Raw genomic sequence first — 23,472 nt, 5'->3', positions numbered from 1 at the left:
AATGGTGGCAAAGAAATAATCAACTTCGGTTAGAGTTAGAGGAAAGCTCATAAGAAATGATAATTCTAATATTTCTACCTTTCCATCAGCTGCCAGCTACCATTATCTTCTAAAAGTATATTACATTGGTCTGTCTGCATTTAAATCTTCAATGCACTGCCACTAGATTTAAAAGTTCATAAACACTACATTCACCACCTATATGTTTTGTTATTAACTTGCTTATATATCACTCGTGGCTTTCTATGGCATATATAACATGAAAAAAGAGACCAGAAGGCCAGAATCCCGGCTCTGTCACTTATTTGTTTAGTTATACGGAACTTGCTACTTAAGCTCTATGTGCCACAATTTTCTCACCTATATCATGGGATGTTTATAGTTCCGTGTTGTAAAGAACTATTACTGTTATTCTAACATGCAGAATCCTGTCTAACAGATAGTAAACATTAAATCTTAGTGGTTAATATAATCAGCACATTCCTCTGCTTAAATCTCCACTATTAGGACCTTTTCTCTCTGAACTAGAAGGGACACTGGAATAACTGGCATCCAAGTCTCTTTCAAAACATTCAGATTTCCAAATCAATTCAATGTTCATTTAGAGCTAGAGTTAACTGCATATGTCCTGTTTTTCTCCATTTCAGTAATGTTCAGTTGGAATGAAAGAACAAGCATCCTACCTCCAAACAGGATATTATATTACTCATCTGAATAAATTTACAAACTCTTCCTCTCACCTAAGATTCTCATATGGCCCCCCACCCCAGCCTAATTAAAGAATCATTGCTTTATCACACCAGTGTTATGATGGGTGTATAATTCTAGTGTGGAAAAAAAATGCTAAAAACTACTAAATTAGATGATACTTTGAAACTAGGTATTAACTAGTACAGCATATAAATATAGTAAAGTAACTCTATTTGAAAGAGTTAAATAAATTGAAGACCTAGAAAATATTCACTTTGTAGATACCAAAATAACATGTTAAAATAAAATTTAAAATCCACAATATTGAGGTACAATTTATATAAAACATTCATTTCAGTACAACCTGATGAGTTTTCACAAATATGATAGTTCCAGATGATCCACATCCTTGCTAATGCCTGATATGATCAGTCTTTGTAATTTTAGCCATTCAAAAGAATGTGTAGTGCTACCTCATTGTGGCTTTACTTCCTATTATTTTAATGACTAATGGTAAGTATCATTTTGTGGGCTTATTTCCCATTTGCTTATTTTCTCAGGTTAACTATCAGTTCAAATCCTTTGTATTTTTAATCAGGTTGTTGTCTTATTACTGAGTTTTAAGAAATTTTTATACCTTCCGGGCAAAGTCTATTGTCAGACATGTGAAACAACACCCGTGGTTTCCTTAGAAGAACTGAAGTTTTTATTTTGATGAAGTCAAAGTCATCATTTATTTTTTCATTTATGGATGTTACTTTTATGTACTATCCAAGAATTCTTTGCTACACCAAGACTCAAAGATTTGTTCCTATGCTTTCTTCTACAAGATTTACAGTTTTAGCTTTGCTTTTTAGGTGTATACCTCTCACATAATGTTAAATACAAACAGTAGGAGCAGATATCTTTGCCTTGTTCCCAATCTTAGGGCATGAGTATTCAATTTTCACTCCTAGGTATCATCTCAACTCTAAAGTTTTTATAAATGCCCTCCATCAACATGAAGGAAATTCCTTCTATTCATTCTTTCCTAAGAGTTTTTACTATGTTTATGTGTTAAACTTTTTTCAAATGCTTTTGCTATATCTACTGATATCATGCAGCTTTTCTCCTTTATTGCTAAAATGAGGAATTGTATTTATTGATTTTCAAGTGTAAATTGACCCTGCATTCCTCATCATTACATGTCATTCTTTTGACATATTTTATATATTGATGGTTTTGATTTATAAATATTTGGGCACACATTGTTTTTTTGCATCTGCATTCATAAGGAATATCAATGTGCAATTTTCTTTGCATGGAAGTTTTTTTGATTTTGTTATTAGGGCAATACTGGCCACATAAAATAGATTGAGAAGTCATCTTTCATCTATAGTTTTTTTTTTTTAAGATTTTATTTATTTATTTGACAGAGAGAGACACAGCGAGAGAGGGAACACAAGCAGGGGCAGTGGAAGAGGGAGAAGCAGGCTTCCCACAGAGCAGGGAGCCTGATGCGGGGCTTGATCCCAGGACCCTGGGATCATGACCTGAGCCGAAGGCAGACGCCTAATGACTGAGCCACCCAGGCGCCCCTTTCATCTACAGTTTTCTAGAAGATTTTGTATAGAGTTGACTTTATTTCTACCTTAAATGTTTGATGGATTTTATCAGTGATTGCACCGGGGTCTAGAGATGGGTAAGGTGGGGTTAATTATGAATTCAATTTCTTTAATATAAGGATATTCAGATTGAGTGTAAAATTCTGCTTGAGTTTTCTTTGATAATTTCTATCTTTCAAGAAATTGGCCGATTTCAACTAAATTTTAAAACTTAGTGGCATTAATGTGTTCATAATATTTCTTCTTCCTTTAATGTCTGTAGTATTTGTACATGCCACTCTTACATTCCCAATATTGATATTTTGTATTTTCTCTCTTTTTTCTTGATCAATCTAATTAGAATTTTATTAACATTACCAATTTTAGAGAACTAGATTTTTACTTTATTGACAGTTTCTAGTATTTATCAATTTTCTATTTTATTGGTTTCTGATCCTGTTATTTTCTTCCTTCTTATTCTGAATTTAATTTTCTTTCTAGTTTTTTTGATGTGGAACCTTAGGTAATTTATTTCATATGTTTTTCTTATAATATAAATATTTTAAAGCTAAAAATTTATCTTCAAACACTGTCTTAGCTGCATCCCACAAATTTTAACATGTTGCATTTTCACCTTCAGTAAATTGAAAGTACTTTCTAACTTCCTTGTGATTTATAATTTTATCCTTGGATCATGCAGAAATACATTTTTTAACTTCCAAATATTTGGGATTCTCCAGATACATTTTTATCATTAGTTTTGAAGTTAATTGTGTTGTAGTGAGAGAACAAATTCACAAAGAGGCACATTACAAGCCATATTGAAGGAAACATCTCAAGGAGCTACAGGTGGGCATGGGAAAGAGTGAATGGGCAGAGGATTGAGAAAGCAAAGAAAGCCCAGTCAGGACAGCATAGCTGGGGAGTTAATCTTCTATTTTCATGTCTAAGACAGAAAGCATGATCCTAAGGACAAAGTTGAAGTTTGAGTGTAGGTTGTCAAGAGCCAAGTACCACACCTACTCGACTTCACCCTCAAAACACCTATGCAAGGTAGAATTGACTTAGAGATGAGGAAGAGTAAGGGAGATTAAAATTACTTTGTAATTTTTTAATAAAAGGTAGTATTAGGTCAATTGCAGACTTTGATAGAGTCCCTACATGAATTTGTGAGTCCATTTAAAAAAGTATTTTCTTAAAATTTTATCTGAGAGAGACCATTAAGAAAAAAAGTAAGCATTGTATCCTAGATGTTTAAAACAACTAAATAATGGGAAATTATTCGTGGAAATAATTCCAAGGGCACAGGTTTGGTATTTTGTTGTTTTGGGGGGTTTTTTTGTTGTTGTTTTTTTTTACATAAAAGATACTATGTTGAAAATTTTTAAGGAGTAGAAATTAAAGTTAAAATAGTAATATTAATCAAGATTTATATCTCTTGATAATGCATACTGAGAAAAAAAAATCATCACTTTTGGGGCACCTCTGTGGCTCAGTCAGTTAAGCCTCTGCCTTCACCTTAGGTCATGACCTCAGGGGCTGGAACCGCACATTGGGCTCTCTGCTCAACAGGGAGCCTGCTTCTCCCTCTCCCTCTGTCCCTCCCCCTGCTCATGAGTTCTCTCTCTCTCTCAAATAAATAAATAAAATCTTTTTTCAAAAAATCATCATTTTAAGAAGCATAATTATTTGGTGAATTAAAGGAACATAAGCTTAGAGTTCCTTTGTCACCAAAAGCTGCCCCGCTTCCTGAGTTCCCACAGGAGCAAAGATCCAGTCATCACATAATTCTGTGCTATAAGTCTAATTTAATACTCATCTTCTCCTCAAGTGGATCTTTCAGTCCCTTCAGATTGACTTATTCACAACCACATACGAAAACACACATACGCAGACACAAGGACTACCCACCAGCTGCGCACTGCTCTTTTACTGACTTACCTTTTCGAATGTGGATTAGTCAGGGCTCTCCAGAGAAACAGAACCAACATAATATGAATATATGTGCACATCTGCTTGATAGGTGGCGTGGGCCAGACTCCTTACGGACGAGCCTGGGAAAGGGGTCTCTGGCACCTGCGCCACGCAGGTGTTTCTCATCACAGGAATCCCCTGCCGGCGCTGGGCTCAGGTGGAGGAGCTCCGAGATCCCGCGAGATGGGGCTCCCTCTGGGGAGAGTTGTTCACCTGCGCAGTCCGCAGGCCTGGTTCAGCCGTCCTCTGAGGCACCTCTGATGCTCAGCACATCCCAGCCCATCCTGGCCCTGCCCTGCCGTCCAGACCCACACCTACTCCTACATATCAAATTAAAGGGGAAAAAAATCTCTCTCTCTCTCTCTCTCTCTCTCTCCCCCCCCCCCCCAATCCCTCTCCCTCACTCGCTCTCTCCCTTTCCAAGTCATGTAAGACCTTATAGCAAGGATATAATAAGGAGCTCAAAATTTCCTGTAAGAGCAATGGAAAACAGTTCAAGGAGACTGACATGATCTATCTCTGTCTAGCTAGAGAGAGAGAGAGAGAGATTTTCAGGAATTAGCTCATGTGGTCATGGTGACTGGCAAACTCAGAAATCCATAGGTAGGCCTGCAAGCTGGAGTCTCAGGGAAGAGCGGCAATTGAATTCCAAGGGTGATCTCTTGGCAGACTTCTCTCTTCTTCAAGGGAGGTTAGCCTTTTTCTATTAAAGATGTTAACTGACTGGATGAGGACCACCCATATTTTGGAGAATAATGCTTTACTCAAAGCCTACTGATGTAAAAATCTCATCTACAAAATACCTTCACAAAAATATCTAGAATCATGTGTGATCTGATATCTGGGTACTGTGACCCAACAAGGCTGACACATAAAATTAACCATACAAATGGCTTCTGCAACTCCTGTCACAGTGTTACTTGTCCTTTCTGGTCTAAAAGTGACCTAGTTCCCTAATCCTATAAATCTATTCTGATCTTTTATCTGAATTCTTCTAACTGTTTTGTTCTACTTTTAGGATCTTATGCTGTGAAAAATGACATTTGAAAGCCTTAGAAAGTGTATTAGCTCACATTTTTACTTGTTATCTCTGGGTTTGTGGAATGTGAATCTCCTTGAAAACAGAAACTCTGTTGCATTTCTCCAGCACCTAACACTATGTCTTGGAAACAGTATTAAATCAAACAGTAGTGAATAACTGCGATCTTTCATTCAAAAAAATTTTTATGCTCCTGCATGAGAATGCATAAGAATATGTTTCACAGGCTCATATGTATATATATGATATATATGTTTTATTCATTGATATAGCCCCAGTACCTAGAAGAGTGCCTGGCTCATATCACCTTAACAACCATTTGGTAAAGAAATTAGAAATAGTCAATGGTGCATAAGGAGGGAATTAAATACAATATAAGTTCTATGGAAGAGGGGATCTTGTGCTTCTGGTATATACTCCAAGCACCTGACACAACTCTAGACATGTATTAATTGCTCATTAAATGAATTGTACTGACCCTAGCAAAAATTCAACAGATTCTCCGTATTACCAGTTACCACCTTATGGATAAGTGCTTTTATTTGCTAAAAAGAAAATCCACAATATAGGAATGGTGTTGTCAGATTATAGTAAATAAAATGAAAATAATGACTATTTCATTTTTTTATTCCAATAGAGCTTATTATGCCTCATTGGCATCTTTAACTTGAATTCTATTATTGAATCACCTCCAAACTAAAATATTGCATATTTTTAAAGTAAAACTGAATATACTCTATATATTTTAGCAAGAAATGTTAAGTTTTAAACATCTTTCAGATATCTTTGTAACCTTACAAAAAATACAACTAACATATATTTTTTTTAAAGATTTTATTTATTTGAGAGAAAGAGCATGAGCAGGGAGGGGGAAGAGGGAGAAGGAGAGGGGTGGAGGGAGAGGGAGAAGTAGCTCCCCTGCTGAGCAGGGAGCCTGAATTGAGGCTCCAACCCAGGCTCCATTCCAGGACCCCAAGACCATGACCTGAGCCGAAGGCAGAAGCTTAACCGACTGAGCCACTTAGGCACCCATAACATATGTTTTTTAAATATCCATTCTACGCTAGTAAAATAAAAGTCAAAATTAAAATGATCAATTTCATACTTTTATAATATGTATTCCAAGAACAAACATTCAGCATGCTTCTTTTTCTCCTTAAGTGTTTAACTTTCAATATTTAAAAAATGTATGTATTAATGTGGCTATTTGATGAAAGTTCTTAGATTACTTAATTCATTTACACAAGCTTTTTGGCAATAGGATAACCAGAAACTCCTGCTAAAAGACACTGCTGCAATGATAAGATAAAATGTATATTTTATTTAAGGTCTAATGTTTCATTAATTCCACACAAGAAAACTAAGAACTAAAAACACAATGTTTTTAGGTTTCAATTTTTACTTATTTTCATAATGAGATCAACAGAGAAGTTGGTGTTAGAATTGGGGAAAGAAGATCATTTTATATTTACATGACTAAAATGTCCATGTAGATGACCTCTCATGCAGAGATGTGATTACATCAGTCATCTCCAAACCCTCAAGTCCATCGTTCCTATAATCCCTGTATGTGCATATTTTTATGTGCATGTGTGTGCATATATGTGCATCAAAACCAGGCTTTTTACTACATGAAATGAACATAGAAAAGGAAGTCCGAGTAGATTACTTTCTGTAATTATCTCATTTCTCTTGTAAAATTGGTAACTAATGTAATAAAAGTATTTACTTTTCCATCCATAGGACCTAATTGGTGACCTGAAGGAGAAGCTTTCAGATCACTTCAAAGATGTCATGGTTGGCCTCATGTACCCACCGCCATCTTACGATGCTCACGAACTCTGGCATGCCATGAAGGTAGTGGTCTGACACAAAAATATACCTATAATAGGGGTGCCTGGGTGGCTCAGTCCTTAAGCATCTGCCTTCGGCTCAGGTCATGATCCCAGGGTCCTGGGATGGAGCCCCACATCGGGCTCCCTGCTCAGCGGGAAGCCTGCTTCTCCCTCTCCCACTTCTCCTGCTTATGTTCCCTCTCTCACTGTGTCTCTTTCTGTCAAATAAATAAAATCTTTAAATATATATATATATATATATATATATATATATATATATATATATATATATCTGTAATAAGTACAAGGCAGTATTTCAGTAGAGAGGAAACTACCCTGTGATGTTGCTGTATGTGATCAGGGGTTGGGGAGGGAATATCTGAGCAAAAATAAAACAACGAAAATGTTGTGCTCAGGAGAAGTGACCCTATTAAGAAGAGGGGCTTCTATACCTTAGTAGCTGGGATCAGCCTGTTCTTTTGCTGTACAAACTCAGATCCACTGACCCAGCTCTATGCCAAACTACCAAAAGAAAAAACTAAATAAGCTTCCAGGGTTGTTCATATTCATCTCTTCCTAGTATGTATTCATAAATTAAGCAAAAATGTTCTAAGTCATGTGAACCTCTTTAAATTATTTGTAAAAATTGGACTCACTAAGTAAAAATGGGAAACTGAGTCAGAGACAAAATATAAATGACATCTTTATTTTTGTGACCCTAAGAGTCCTTTACAAAAACCATTGCTCAAGTGTATAAAAATTTTACTTCTGAAGAATTAAAAATAATGTCCTTACAGGAAAGTCATTTCCATGAAATAAATTGACTACAGATTTGTTAGAGACTTTGTTGGCTACGGATGGGGTACAAAAGGCTTTTTACATCTTTCCAAATACTGATATTAAACACCTGTAGAACTGTTGCAATCATTCCAATACCATGCCTACCAATGACCAGATTACTCAATCTGTGAACAATGTGTGACAGGAAAGAGGAAAGGGGAACAAATTAAGGGAACCTGGATTTTGGCCATCATATTTGCAGATGAGAATAGACATTGTATAAAATTCATATGCATTTCAACCAATCGCTTTTTTATAAGTTGCATATGGCAATTCCTACCTCTTGCAAAATGATGTGACTACAAACTATAAGAAGGAAGTCTCAGGTTACTGTTTAGATAAACTGTTATATTTTATCAGTATCACATGGAATGGTAAGGATTTATGAAACTTCCTGGAAGAGGTGTTGTCTTTATGATCACTAGCACAGAAAAATAGATGCATATAGCTATAAGAGACCGTAGAAAGTACCCAGTCCAATGCTTAGACAGATGGTACAAAAATCCACATTTAGGGAGAGGCAGGGAGCCAGACCTGAAACATCTTTAGGAAACTAGGAGACCCTGGTTCTAATTTCAGCTTTCCAAAGACTGATATTCTAGTAGCAAAAAAAATCAGTGTCATGAGCCTTGTTCAAACATCTTTTTCTACATCATTTAGAAATGCCTATGTTGTTTTATTCTAAATGAAGGAACAGGGTTTCAGAAAATAGTATCTTCCCAGGGTCAAGTGGCTAGTAAATAGCAGAGCCAGAACTGAATTGGGCCTATCTTTATCCCAAACATGCTTTCTTTCTCCTCCGCCACCTCTCAGAATACCAGGAATGTTGTAAATCCTTATTATACATAAGATGCACTATTATTCCCAATACAAATGCCTTTATATTTCTCCCTTTCTCTGTATTACAGGGAGCAGGCACTGAAGAAAATTGCCTCATTGATATTTTAGCTTCAAGAACAGATGGAGAAATTTTCCAGATGCGAGAAGCCTACTGTTTGCGTAAGGAAGTATACATATGTACATATATTTTACACACATATAAGCTTTATATTTTTCAAATAGCACACAAAATATTCCAGTTTATGTGTTTTTAAAAATTTTCTAAGACACCCTTATATTTGAAATATCACTCACTCAAGACCAACTAACTCACTAAGTAAAATTGATGATTAGGTTATCAAAACTGAACCAATTCTCTAGACAATCAAGTTAAGCAAAGTTTCCAGGAAAATAATTGCAAGTTTCTATGAGGTGAGTGTTTACATTAATTCAGGCAAGTGCCCAGCACCATGTGTAAGGACCATTTTATTTCTTACCCAGGAGAAACCAGGTATCTAGACAAAATAGAGCAAAGAACAATAACTGCTTAGCAAATATGACAAATATGGTTAACTACTTCACTTCATGTAAATCTCGTAATCACTGTGATCTATCTTAAAATCAGATTTTTACACATTTTAAAAGTAGAAAAGTTAACTATTTTCATTTTCAAAAAGTTTAATGCCTTAAGTTGCATCGCATCATGTATTACCTCTCACTGAATGTCAAGAAACTATTCTAGACAGTTACCTCTGCTGCATTTGAGCAAGAACAAGGGGAATTTCCCAAAGGGAATGAAGTAAGAACCTTTATTTAAAATATTAAAGGAAACAAAGCACTTGGGGCAAGTGCTGGGCTGCGTAGCAGTCTATGGAAATAGAATGCAGAATTCCGAATTTTGAGAATTAGAGAATGTGCGATGACTCTCGTGTTGTTTTTCAATTTTGGAATAAAGATAATAGCTTTTTAAGAAAACAGACTTGTGCCTATGTTACTGTTAGGTGTCCACACTTCCTTGGTGGACTCTTTAGGAGATTGACTTCATCTGAGTAGAAGGCAGTAAAAGACAAAGAAATGTCAACAGATTGATTGTATTTCCTGTACTTTCCCCTCACAACTGAGGAAATAATATTAACTTACTCAAAGTATGTTGATATGTGGTTCTATAATAAATCACACCTTTAACATGGAAGTTTTTTCCTAGAATATAGCAGCAACCTTCAAGAAGACATTTACTCAGAGACCTCAGGACACTTCAGAGATACGCTCATGAACCTGGTCCAGGTATGAAATTCAAAAATTCACACCATTTTGCACTAGTAAAAAATATGTATGTTTCATTTTCAAAAACTAGGACAGAAAACTCCAGTTTAAAAGTAAATTCTGTATAATAATATTTACTGAATACCAGCTAAATTCAAAGCACTATAATAGAAACTTGGCTTGGATATAGAAACAAATGAATATGAATAATACACCATTTCTATTCTAAAAAAATCTACTATATATAAGACAATTATGATTATAGACACATACATAAATAATTAGGTTCTAGCTCTCTGTCTAAAGAGCTAATAAGTAGAAATCCAGAATTTGAATTGAATCCTTTAGACTCCCAAGTGCCAGCATAAGATCCTCAGCACTGCCTCTGAAAATTCTGTCATCACCACAAAAGAACACTACTTCAAATTAAAATTAAAATTTGACACTTATTTTGTTTTTCTGCACTGACAAGATGGTACGTAATTATTTCATTCAATTAGTATTTCTTGAAAACATCCCACATACTAACATTGTAATAATATTTTTAGATATAATTAATCTTTGTTTTATGCGTATTCTTAAATATGCCTGTCATCCAATTCAGCAAAGACATTCAGGAATGTAAAAAGAATCAATGTGCAGTTCTTTACTATCAAAAAAAAAATCTACTATCTTTTTTTTAACATATAATGTATTATTTGTTTCAGAGGTACAGGTCTGTGATTCATCAGTCTTACACAATTCACAGCAAACAATCAATCATGGAACACTACATCAAAAACTAATGATGTAATGTATGGTGATTAACATAACATAATAAAATAAAATTAAAAAAAAAAAAGAAAGAAATCTAAAAGTTCATAGCTGGGAAAAATGTCTCAAGAACCAGTATTTTGGTTTGGTTTATGTTGTATAAGTGTGTGTGTGTGTGTGTGTAATGAAAGAAGCACTTCTAAATCCCCCAAACTTGGGATGCTTGGGTGGCTCTGTTGGTTAAGTGTCTGCCTTCCGGTCAGGTCATGATCCCAGGGTCCTGGGATCAAGTCCTGCATCGGGCTCCCTGCTCCGCGGGGAGCCTGCTACTCCCTCGACCTGCTCTTCCCCCCTGCTTGTGTATTCTTTCTCTCTCTCTCTCTCTGACAAATAAATAAATAAAATTTAAAAAAATAAATCCCCCAAACTTTTCTCTTTATGTCAAGAACATAACCAAGTAGTTGGTAGTTAGCACAAAACTTCACTCAGAAACATTAAGTAGATAGAATTTTATACATGGGGATGTAAAATTAAGAAAAGACTTCATTGCCTTTAAAGAAAAAAGAATAAATGATAGCCCTTTTAGGGAATAAAGGTGGAAGAGCAATACCTAGAAAGAGAGCAAAAGACCAAGAAGGAGGAGACTAGGGTGAGAATGCTGCCAGAGGACCTGGGAAACCCAGGGCCCCACACGTTCAGGAGGGGAGTCCAAATCACCAGATGAAAACATGGGATAGAACATGGAATGTTCTTTCTTCCTTTTCCCTGAGCCACTCCTGTACCAACTGCCTCTATGAGTCGCTAGATTTTTTTTAACCTAAACATTTCTATGGCCACTATTGCCAAACTCTAGATATTCTTGCTTGTCCTGTATCCTCTTCTGGTTTATCTGAAGTGGTACTGTGCATCTGTGAGGGTTGTATCTCTTTCACAGCTCGATTGTGGCAAATTTAGAGATTTAGCAGTTTGTTTGCAGCTTGAGTAGCCCACTTTCCTTTAATCTGGATTCATGATGTCCTTGAAAATGTAAATATCTAAGAAACTTAGAAGAATTCTAAGGTAATTGCTTCCAGGGAATACTGTATACCACTTAGCCATACCCAAACTTCTCTCCTAGACATATTTCTCTGCATCCTTTCACTCTCCCTGACCATATTTCTTGTTTTTCACGACTTAAAGCCAGTTCCTTGAAAGTCCTCTCAGATAATAAATTTAGTCAGATACTTGCTGCAGGGGTGAGTCTTAAAAGATGTTTGCTTTTCAAATCTTCGTCAAGATTGCTTAGAGTCAGTGGTTTCCCCTTTGAACTGTTAGAGACACCAAATACCTGGACTTTCTCTCTACTCTCTTTTATTTCTGCTTGCAAACCGGCCAATTATTTACTGAGCTCATCTCTTTCTGGTAATACATGGCCCAAAACATAAAGTAAATGCCATTTCTCAAGCTCACATGGAGACCAGAACAGGTGCTACTGATCAGAATACAGCACTCCTCCAAGAAGTGATTCAGAGACTCAGTCTCTTTCCATCTAGTGGCTAATCTAGCTTTCCACCTTCCCTCTAATTTCATCATGCCTGTCCTCAATCTACAAAAACAGAAAGACACTGGAGGATTGTTCCTGGGAATTTTTATGGGCCTCGCTGTGATGTCTATCACTTTTGCTCACATTTCATTGGCTAGACCTCCATCAGATAACTCCCCTTAATATCAAGGGTCGCTATGGGGCGCCTGGGTGGCTCAGTTGGTTAAGCGACTGCCTTCGGCTCAGGTCATGATCCTGGAGTCCCGGGATCGAGTCCCGCGTCGGGCTCCCCGCTCAGCGGGAGTCTGCTTCTCCCTCTGACCCTCCTTCCTCTCATGCTCTCTGTCTCTCATTGTCTCTCTCTCAGATAAATAAATAAAATCTTTAAAAAAAAAAATATCAAGGGTCGCTGTAAAATATATCCAGTTGTTTGTCCTCAAAGATGAAACAAGTTTGGAGATCAGCTATCAATGTGAAAATGAGACTTAAAAAGCTGCAACCAAAACAGGCCAGTGAGCAACAGAAGATGGAAGAATGAAAATATTTATGGCAATAAACAGGAAATCTATGAGGATGACTATTTTGGGCACAAAAATAGAGAATGTCCCAAGGGATAGCAATGAATTAAAAAAGGAACAAATAAAATGTCCTGCATTATTTCTTAAAAGTACTTTAAAGGGCAAATGTCTTTGCATTTTTATTCATGCTTTAAGTTTTTTGACATAACCTTATTGTGTCACCATTTTTGATCTTTAAAAGATGACTGTTTGGAAGTTTCTTGGTCCTACTTCTAATCTTACCTGTAGAATGATGATGTTCATCATACTATATACTATGTAATAGTATACAATTTTAATCTGAATATATTAGCTATATTTTAAATTTCTATATAACTAATCCTATCATGGATAATTAATTCATATGAGATGAAAAAACCCAACTCCATTTTAATCTTTTATTCCTTCTGTTTTGTTTTCAGCCTTGATAAACTATGTATGTGTAAAAAAATATCAGTCCAACATTTACCTGTATTTGATTGATTCCTGAGTTATTCCAACAAGCAAATTTCAGAAAAGCTAATACGAAAGCTAGTATGGGAGTAATCAGTTGCCATCAAGCTTCTGATTGACCCTGCTCTTCAAAGCCTCCTTCTGCTCCATGGTAATTGCTCTCCTCCGAGCCTGTTTTATGTATTTCTAGTCTATCTTACCATATAATGTGGGATGTGTATACATACCCACCTATCCCAGTAGCTTCAGTTTCCCAATCATGAGAACTATGTCCTATTCAACTTTATAGTCTTAGAACAAGGGTCTGTGTATGATACGTGGAAAGCAAGTCAGATTTTTTGGGAATAAATGCTGCAAAGAACAAATTCTTTAAGAAGTCTGAGTGAATAAAGAATAACAAGGAAACAAGGAAGCATTCAGTATGGGAAAGAAAATACAGAATATTCCCCAGCTATTCAGGAAAACACACCCATAGCCATATGCTGATTTTTTCCCGAAATTACAAATTCAAATATTTACCTTACAGAGATTTCTATTTTTTTAATTCTACAAAGCTTAGTTTTTTAAAAAACAAAGTTTTTTAAAACTTTTCTGAAGTTAAAGTATTGTATTACTGTACACAAGAAAGATAAATATTAAGAATTATTTCTACCTTGTCTAAAACTAGTCTGTATACAAAAATAGTTAAAGTGAGAGTATGACTATTATTAATGAATTTTTCTTCTAAGATATCAATGGCAGTGAATTACTACTTCATTTTCCTTCTTTTCTTACTTATGTTATTTTGGTGTCTTCTTCATTTGGGGTGGATTAACATGTCCAATCAAACACAGGTGGTATGGTTTCCCTTAATATATGTTTGTTATGATTAAAAACTTCATGTTGGGGCACCTGAGTGGCTCAGTCATTGAGCGTCTGCCTTCGGCTCAGGTCATGATCCCAGGGTCCTGGGATCAAGCCCCGCATCGGGCTCCCTGCTCCGTGGGAGGCCTGCTTCTCCCTCTCCCACTCCCTCTGCTTGTGTTCCCTCTTTCTCTGTGTCTTTCTCTGTCAAATAAATAAAGAAAATCTTTAAAAAAAAAAAAACTTCATGTTGTACTTCACACATATTTTGTATGATTGAATTCAAGAATTAATAAATATATTAGATTGGAGCACTAACTCTCCATTCATTACCAGACAACATGGATTTTACTTCTTTTTTATCCTTTTTATGCGGTATGGGTGTGTGTGCCCAAGTTATTCTCAGTTTTGAATTAGGAATAAAAATTCCTAAGGAAAACATTGTTGAGGAAGCCAAGTATTAACTGCACCAGGTCAAGGAGAGATTGGTAATTTGGACTGACTGGATTTCTTCAAATTGTTCACTTGAAAAAGGTGATATAGTACTAAGCAAATCCACTGACTTTCAGTTAAATTAAAAATTTTCAGGAGCTCCTGGAGGGCTCACTCAGTTAAGTGTCTGCCTTCAGCTTCTGTCATGGTCCCAGAGTCCTTGTGATGAGCACCCAATGTCTTATGGAAGTGTTGTGTACCTGAAACTAATATTATACTGTATATTAACTAACTGGAATTTAAACAAAAACTTTAAAAAAATTCTCTCAATTTAAAAAGGTCATAATTTGTTAATTTTCAACTAATGATGCTACAAAATATAAATTAAAACAACAGTTTCCCAGTCAGAAATTCATATCGGCATAGGCATTGCCCCTAATAAAGGAAAGCCAATGGTCCCATTGTAAATCTATGAGTTGCATCCTAGTATCAAACAAGTTTTTATTTTCTTAATATCCAAATAGAAATTTATTTCAATTTATTGATGAAAAATATACATTCTCTGGTAGGAAACAAAATGTATTTTATTAGGATAACTTTGCATTCCATTAAAGCTATGTCACAGTCCAGCTTCTGCTCCCAAATCCTGCTTCCTTCCTCTCCCTTCCGTAAGTGTTTCTCCCAAGCCCACTCCATAATAAATAAGACACATGCTGACCTCCATCTCGGAGTCAGCTTTCCAAGGAACCCAAAGGCTATATCCCCTCCTTGTAGAGACAAGGATACCCAGACTTAGAGGGATTACCATTACACATCTACTGAATGAGAGGGCCGATATGAAAAGACGCCTAAGTACACTATCACCCCATTGTTTAAATCTAATTTCTCCTGTCTTCAACCCCATTTGACTCCACTCCAGTTCTACTTCTATTTTGTAAAATGTCAATGACCAGTATGCAAATAACCTCTTAATATCTCTGTGCCTCTTAAATGGTTGAGCTATAAACCACTTAAAAGTACTGACATCTCAGAATCAAGATTGCAGTGGATTTTTTTAAAGCAAAGATTCTTATATTCCAGAAGAAAAAAAAAAAAAACCACACAGTTCTGAAAATTATGCATGACAGAAAATAAGTCAGGGGGGAAATAATCAGTGAACAATGTTTTCTCAGTGTAATAGGGCAATCAATCGTATTCCTAATTGTAGTTCCTTTTCTGTGAAATTAAACAATAATGCTTTATTATTGATAAAGTCTATATGTGAGCATGTGCATTTGTATATAAAGTAATATTATCTATATAGATATACATATTTTAAAACAACGCACTAATTTACGTCATCATGGGGTTTTATCTAATTTGGATTATGACTTTATAGTATAAATTATTATTTATTAATTTCAATTTCTAGGGTTGGAACATTAAATTGTGTTTGTGTGTTTAACTTAGAAATAGCTTTTCAATGTAGTAAAGTTTTCCTTCCAATAGAGGATATCAAAAAATGAGGGTGAACAGAGACCTAGATTTTATAAGAAGCCAAGGAAAATTAATAAAGTTTACTTAAAAATTAAAAACTTATAAGGTTTCACAGTACATTTCTCTTTTTTTTCTTTTAAGATTTTATTTATTTGATAGAGAGAGACACAGAGAGAGAGGGAACACAAGCAGGGGGAGTGGGAGAGGGAGAAGCAGGCTTCCCGCTGAGCCGGGAGCCCGATGCAGTGCTCGACTCCAGGACCCTGGGATCATGAACTGAGCCGAAGGCAGACACTTAACAATTGAGCCACCCAGGCGCCCACAGTACGTTTCTCTTAAAATGTAAAACACACTCTACAAGTATAAAATAATATGCATTTCATAGAAAATACTTAAATTACAATAGAAAATGGAAGTAAAAAGAGGTATCTTAGTATAATCTCCTTTAATAGTCTTTTTGAAGATCAGAAGTCTCATGGTAATTCATAATGCTTATGTATAAATAATTATATATATAATTAAATGTATAATTTCTTTCAGATTTTTTTAATATTTTGAAGATTTCCCATTGACTCCCAACTTCTACATTAGTGGCTCTTCAGTTTTGAGCCTCTGATTTAACCTTTGGATTAGTAAATCTAGAAAGTTGGGAAAAGATAAAAAGTGAATTAGGGAACTGAAAAAGTTTATCACTTCCCCTGACCACTGTCTGTGGTATACACCACTTGAGAGAGAATCTGTCTAGACATTTTACAAAAAGGAAATGGAATTCCTTCCTAAAGGTTGTGCAATTTAGACTGATAAGTTCCAACCAGATAACTGAGGGCTACTTCAGTGTAAACAAGTCTCTTCTACCCTATAGTTGGGATCATTATTCTCTCTCTCAATCTCTGTCTCTTTCTCTCTCTATTTCTGTCTGTCTCTGTCTTTCTCTTTCTCAATGTCCCATATATATATACACACACACAGATGATAGATATTCTCTGTGTAAAACAAGGTATATATCTACATATCTTTTCCTCTTAACCATATTATAAGTCAGTTGTATGTTCTTTATTATTTTACCTTCTTGAGATTCAGATTAGGGAGATTTACTTTGTAAATTAAGGAATATGAACCCATTATTCTCTCAATTCCCTCTCAATACAAATATCCTAAAATTCTTCAATTATTGTAATTACATCCACTACTTCCCTCTGCATTTTATTTGATTTTCAGAATCAAAGTAAAGACTGTCTTTGGCTTTCATCTTTTTAAGATCATAAAAATCAGGCACACCTCTTTTGTGAATTAATAGAGATTAAGGGAATTGGAGCATAGGAGCCTTAAGATATTCATGAAATGGAAAGTGTTGAAAATTATTGTCATATTTTCTGGGAGAGAAGATTTTTTACTTAATCTTTAAAGTATTTTCCAAAAAGGATATTTCTAATAAGGAAACAACTCAGCCAGAACACCTTCTTGAAAACTAATGCCAATCATTAAACGTGCTTACAACACTTCGTGCATGCTTTTATTAACTAGATTTACACTAGATCTAATTATCTGTCAAATAATAAAAAATTAATCATTTGGAGACTAATTAATCAGTATGTGCAAATCACACTGGAGATGATAAATGTTTTCACAGAAGGAGAGGAAACGACCCAATTGGATGCTTACTCTTCATCTTAGCTGTTAGGATTTTCCTTACAATGGTTTCTCAAACTTGTACAGTGAGATTTCTGGGGATGTTATTACCATCAGATTTCAGTGATCATCTGTAGTCAACTTACCTGTTTCAAATATTTTCAGCTGGATTTTCATTCCCTTAATTTCTTCTTTCCACAGTTTTATTTTGCCCCAACCCAAATTCTGTACTCATTTATGCTATTTCTCTAGTATTTACATCAGCTGCACACACCATGCTGCTCTCTTAGGCTTTTTACATGACAAACCAGCTTGACTCTGCCTCGGTGGAAAAAGCTAAATCACAATTTACTTATTCACATTTTTTAATCCACCAGTCTGCTTAAAGTGCTTCTGGTAATTAACTGCACAAAGAAATGAACAGACAAGCACCATTTCAAGTTCAATGTCAAAACTTTTGTTTCAAAAAATATTTCAGATACAGAGAACTTCAGAAAATTCTTAAATATTTCTCACAAACTTTGTAAGGGTAGGTGTTTACTTAGCTATGTAGTTTAATTGGAAATCACTCAAAATTTCAATGATCCATAAAATTTTCCTACATCTACTAACTGATTTTTTTTTATTATTTATTTTAATTCCAGTGTAGTTAACATATGGTGGTATATTAGTTTCAGCTCTCAATATAGTGATTCAACAATTTCATATATTGACTCAATACTCCTCAAGATAAGTGTATTCCTTGTTGGCTAACTGAACATAATAATAAAAAAAAAATAAGTGTACTCTTAATCCCCTTCACCTATTTCACCCATCCCCCACCCCCACATCTCCTCTGGTAACCATCCATTAGTTCTCTATAGTTAAGAGTCTGTTTTTTTTTATTTGTCCCTTTTTTTTTTTTTTTGCCTTTGTTCATTTGTTTTGTTTCTTAAATTCCATGTGTGGGTGCAATCATGTGGTATTTGTCTTTCTCTGTCTGGCTTAGCATTATACTCTCTAGCTCCATTCATGTCATTGCAAACAGTAAGATCTCATTCTTTTTTATGCCTGAGTTAATATTCCATTGTGTATATACACCACATCTTCTTTATCCATTCATCTATTGATGGATACTTGGACTGCTTCCATAGTTTGGCTGTTGCAAATAACGTTGCAATAAACATAAGAGTGCACATATCCCTCGAAATTAGTGTTTTCATATCCTTTAGCTAAATACCCAGTAGTGTGATTAATGGATTGTAGGGTAGCTCTATTTTTAATTTCTTGAGGAACCACTATGCTATTACACAGTGGCTGCACCAGTTGGCATTCCTACCAACAGTGCATCAGGGTTCCTTTTTCTCCACGTCCATTCCAACACTTGTTTATTGAGGTTTTTATTTTAGCCATTCTGACAGGTGTGAAGTGATATGTAATTATGGTTTTGATTTGCATTTCCCTGATGATGAGTGATGTTGAGCATCTTTTCATGCATCTATTGGTCATGTGGATGTCTTCTTGGGAGAAGTGTCTGTTCAGGTCTTCTGCCCATTTTTTAATTAGATTACTTGGGTTTTTTGGTGTTGGGTTGTATAAGTTCTTTACGTCTTGGACACTAACCCTTTATTGGATATGTCATTTGGAAATATCTTCTCCCATTCAGTAGGTTGTCTTTTAGTTTAGTTGGTTGTTTCCTTTGGTGTGCAGAAGCATTTTATTTTGATGTAGTCCCAATACTTTATTTTTTGCTTTTGTTTCCCTTGCCTCAGGAGACATATCTGGAAGGATGTTGTTATGGCCAATATCAGAGAAATTACTGCCTGTGCTCTCTTCTGGAATGTTTATGGTTTCATGTCTCACATTTATGTCCTTAACTCATTGAGTTTATTTTTGTATATGGTGCAAGAAAGTGGTCCAGTTTCATTCTTTCACATGCAGCTGTCCAGTTTTCCCAATACCATTTGTTGAAGAGACTGTCTTTTTTCCACTGGATATTCTTTCCTGCTTTGTTGAAGTTTAATTGACCAAATAATTGTGGATTTATTTCTGGGCTTTCTATTCTGTTCCTTTGATCTACAGAAATCTGTTGCATTTCTATTACACAGCAGAGAGAGCAGCAGAAAGAGAAATTAAGAAAACAATGACATTCACAATTGCACAAAAAATAATAAGATACCTAGGAATAAACTTAACCAAGGAAGTGAAAGACCTATACTCTGAAAAATGTGAAACGTTGATGAAAGAAATTGAAGAAAACACAAAGAAATGGAAAGACATTCCATGCTTATGGATTGCAAATATTGTTAAAATATCTATACTACCCAAAGCAATCTACAGATTTAATGCAATCCCTATCAAAATACCAACCACATTTTTTCATAGAACTAGAACAAACAATCTTAAAATTTATATGGAACCACAAAGGACCCCAAATAGTGAAAACACTCTTGAAAAAGAAAAACAAAAGTGGAAGTATCATAATTCTAGACTTCAAGTTATATTACAAAGCTGGAGTAATACAACTGATCTTTGAATTCCGCTATCTAAAAGTCATTTCTTTAGCTTTCCTACATTTATTTAGTATTGATTCAATTAGTATTTGTCAAGTGCCTGCAATGTGCCAACCATGATTCTAGGCAATAGGGAATTGTGAATGAACAAAAGAGACAAGGACCTCATCAGTGTTTAAGAAGCTTACAATCTAATGGGGGAATAGGAACAATTCAAGAGAAATCTAATGAACAGTTACATTATATAGAATGTTAGAAGGCAGTGAAAGATATGGCAGAGCAGGATAATGGGGATAGAAATTGTTGGACTGGGCATAGTAGGTAGATTGCAATATTACATAGGTTGGTCAGGGAAATCTCATTGAGTAGATGAGATATGAGCAAACATTTGGAAAGAATGTGTCAGCAAATGAATGGTAATGATAGGGCATTCCAGGCAAAGGGAAAGTTAGGGGAAAGTTCTAAGGCAAGGGAGTGGCTGACAGTTGTGAAGAATAGCAAGAAGGCCAGCTGGTGCCTTCTGAGCAAGCCAAGAAAATGTTCTATAGTAGTGGTGAGTAATGTCAGAAAGTTCAAATCTGTGCCTTGTAACGACTTTTGCTTCTGTTCTGAATGAAATGGAGAGAGGAGAATCATTACTGGATTTTGAGAAAAGGAATGATATGATTTTTTTTAATATGTACAGTTTGTTGCAAGGCATTTATACCTCAATAAACCTGTTCATTAAGAAAACCAAACTTAATAACAAACCAAAGACTCTAATAACAAGAAAAAAGATATTTGAACATACATTTCACCAAAGATAAATGGATGACTAGTATGTGAAAAGATGTTCAACATCATTGGTCTTTAAAACTATTGGTCTACTTTGAGAAAAGACATACACACAGAGACAACTCATTTAAATAAAAAAAATATTCACACTAGATGCAATGTTGAGGGAAAAGTAGGGAGACAGGATAGAAACAAGCCTGTAAGGATGCTATTTCAGCAAAAAAAAAAAAAAGTCAAAATACAATATTAATTTGGACCTATAGGAAAGCTCTGGTAGTGATGAAAAGTGCCCAGATTCTGCATGTATTTTGAAGGTAGTGTCTATATTATTTCCTGAGGAACTGGATGTAGGATATAAAGTAAAAAAGAAGAAATAAAATGTTACTCAGTTTTTTAGTCTGAGCAGTAGGAACAGTGGAGTTGTCATAAACTGAAATGTGGAGAGTTATGGATATAAGAGGTTTTTAAGTTGGAGGGAGATCAGGAGATAGATTTTGAACATGTTGTGTCTAATATGTATATTAGAAATCCAAGTGAGAGTGTTTGGTTGGCAATTGGAATATATGCCCCTGACATTCAGATGGTAGATCTAAGCTAGTGATGTAAAATTGGGTATCATTACAACATAGATGGAATGTAAAGCTACATGAACAGTAAAGATTAACAAGGGAAGGATTGTACATCAGACAAGAGCAGTACTAAAAACTGAGTACTACAACTTTCCAGTATTAAGAGATTGAAAAGTAAAAGGGGGACCAGTACACAAGATGGAGAATGAGTAACCAGGGAAGTAGAAAGAAGGAAAATGAGAGTGCAGAATCCTGGAAGCCCAGTGATGAAGGCATAGCAAGGAGGAGAGAGTGAGCAATTGCATCAAATCCTACTGATATAGGTCAAATAAGATGAAGAGTATGAATTGCCATACTAATGTTTTTGATACTAATATTCAGAAGAGTTCAAAGGAGAAGAAAAATGCCACGCCTTTAAGTTTTAAGGTTGGAATAGGCAAAGTCATCAGAAGATGGGATGAAGCACTCTTGACTATGAGTAAAAGAGAAAAGGCTCAACTAGAGATGGAATGAGAGTGGGCCTATGGAACTAAAGGACAGCCTGATGTCAAAATTTCACCAAAGCAAAACCATTTCTGAAGTGGAATTATGGCTATTGATTGAAATAGCAATGCTTCAGACATAAAGAAATCAGCAACAGTAAAACATGGCCTTGAAGAAACTTATGTAACTAATTAGAACTGGTTACTGTTGTAAAGGAAGAGTCAACAGGAAAATTCAAGAAGTTGGATATTGTTTATTCAATCCCCAACTTTTAAGACACGTAATCCATTATGATTCCCTAAGATTTGAAATATTTTACTACATTTGTGTAAAATATTGGTTAAGGAGAACTGGCTTTCCTTTTACCTCATGTTTTAAACTAAAAGGTTCAATAAAAATGTATCCAGTGTCTTGAAAAAAAAATTTGTATCAACTTTTCCTTAGGGGGACACCTCTAAGTGATACACAACTTCTAATTTATAATTAAAACATATTAAATTTTCCAGGGGTACAAATTTACTCACAAAAGTATGTAGTTTATTTATTTCTCTATGAATAAATTGATCTTTCTCATATGCTTCCAGCTTTGGGTTAGCAAGGAAGAAAGCCTAATATTTAATTTAATAAACAAATTTAATCCATACAATACTTTGAATAGTCAATGTGAGTACCTGTTCAATATCATTTACACAGTTATTGAGTTAAATACTCAACTCTCAGATTTCTGGCCCTGTTGGTGGAGAGGCATTTGTGTGTGGTTTAGGAGATATCTTTATGAGAGTGATAGTGCCTCAGATCGGGAAGATATTTTCAGCATCCTTGCTCATCTTGACTATGGAATGGTAGTTCTGAACAACTCTGGACATGCAGCTGATGAAATATAGATGTCCAGGGTATGAACATTTCTCATTATCAGCTTCTAAACCATGCAGCTTGTTAACTTATGATCCTTTTTCTGTCTCAATTTGGTCAGAGCCGAGTAACCTTCTATGATGGTTTAGCCTCATCTTTACTCTCACTGGAGCTGAAGAATCCCCTAAGTTCTAGGTCCCACACAGTCTACCAATGTGGTCTACTTTATAGCTCTTGGCTACTGGAACAGTCTCTCCCTGCCATGGTCATAAACAACTCCATCTGTCAAGCTCCCCAGCCAGGTTCTCAGCTAGCATGCAAGTTCCTCCATCAGGAGCAGATAAGGAATTTGGGACCCATTAATGCTACTTAGGGATTGAGGTCAATTCAAAAAAGTTGTATTTAGGACTTTCCTCAGCCTGATCTTGCTATATCACTGAGTTCCTTGCAATGTGGGGCTATTTCCGAGTCCAAAATGATGATGGGAGCAGAAGCCACTGTATTCTCAGTGTTCTCTCAGCATAGAAAAGAAAGAAGAAAGAAAAAGAAGAAAGAAAGAAAGAAAGAAAGAAAGAAAGAAAGAAAGAAAGAAAG

The 23,472-nt window shown here is 35.4% G+C and overlaps 1 protein-coding gene across 1 annotated transcript in view; it reads left to right on the top strand.

Annotated features, from left to right (window-relative positions):
• The window catches only part of ANXA10 (annexin A10), a 73,351-nt gene that overhangs the window by 39,552 nt on the left and 10,327 nt on the right, over positions 1-23,472 (top strand). The window contains exons 4-6 of the mRNA XM_035023244.1: positions 7,030-7,143; positions 8,870-8,960; positions 9,985-10,064. Of these exons, the coding sequence (XP_034879135.1) occupies positions 7,030-7,143; positions 8,870-8,960; positions 9,985-10,064 (285 nt within the window). The remainder of the gene's footprint in view (positions 1-7,029; positions 7,144-8,869; positions 8,961-9,984; positions 10,065-23,472) is intronic.

The sequence above is a fragment of the Mirounga leonina genome, unplaced genomic scaffold, assembly GCF_011800145.1.
Source record: "Mirounga leonina isolate KUSES-001 unplaced genomic scaffold, KU_Mleo_1.0 Mir_176, whole genome shotgun sequence".
Lineage (NCBI taxonomy): Eukaryota > Metazoa > Chordata > Mammalia > Carnivora > Phocidae > Mirounga > Mirounga leonina.
The sequence above is the reverse complement of the archived record's forward strand: the minus strand, read 5'-3'. Positions and strand labels throughout refer to the sequence as shown.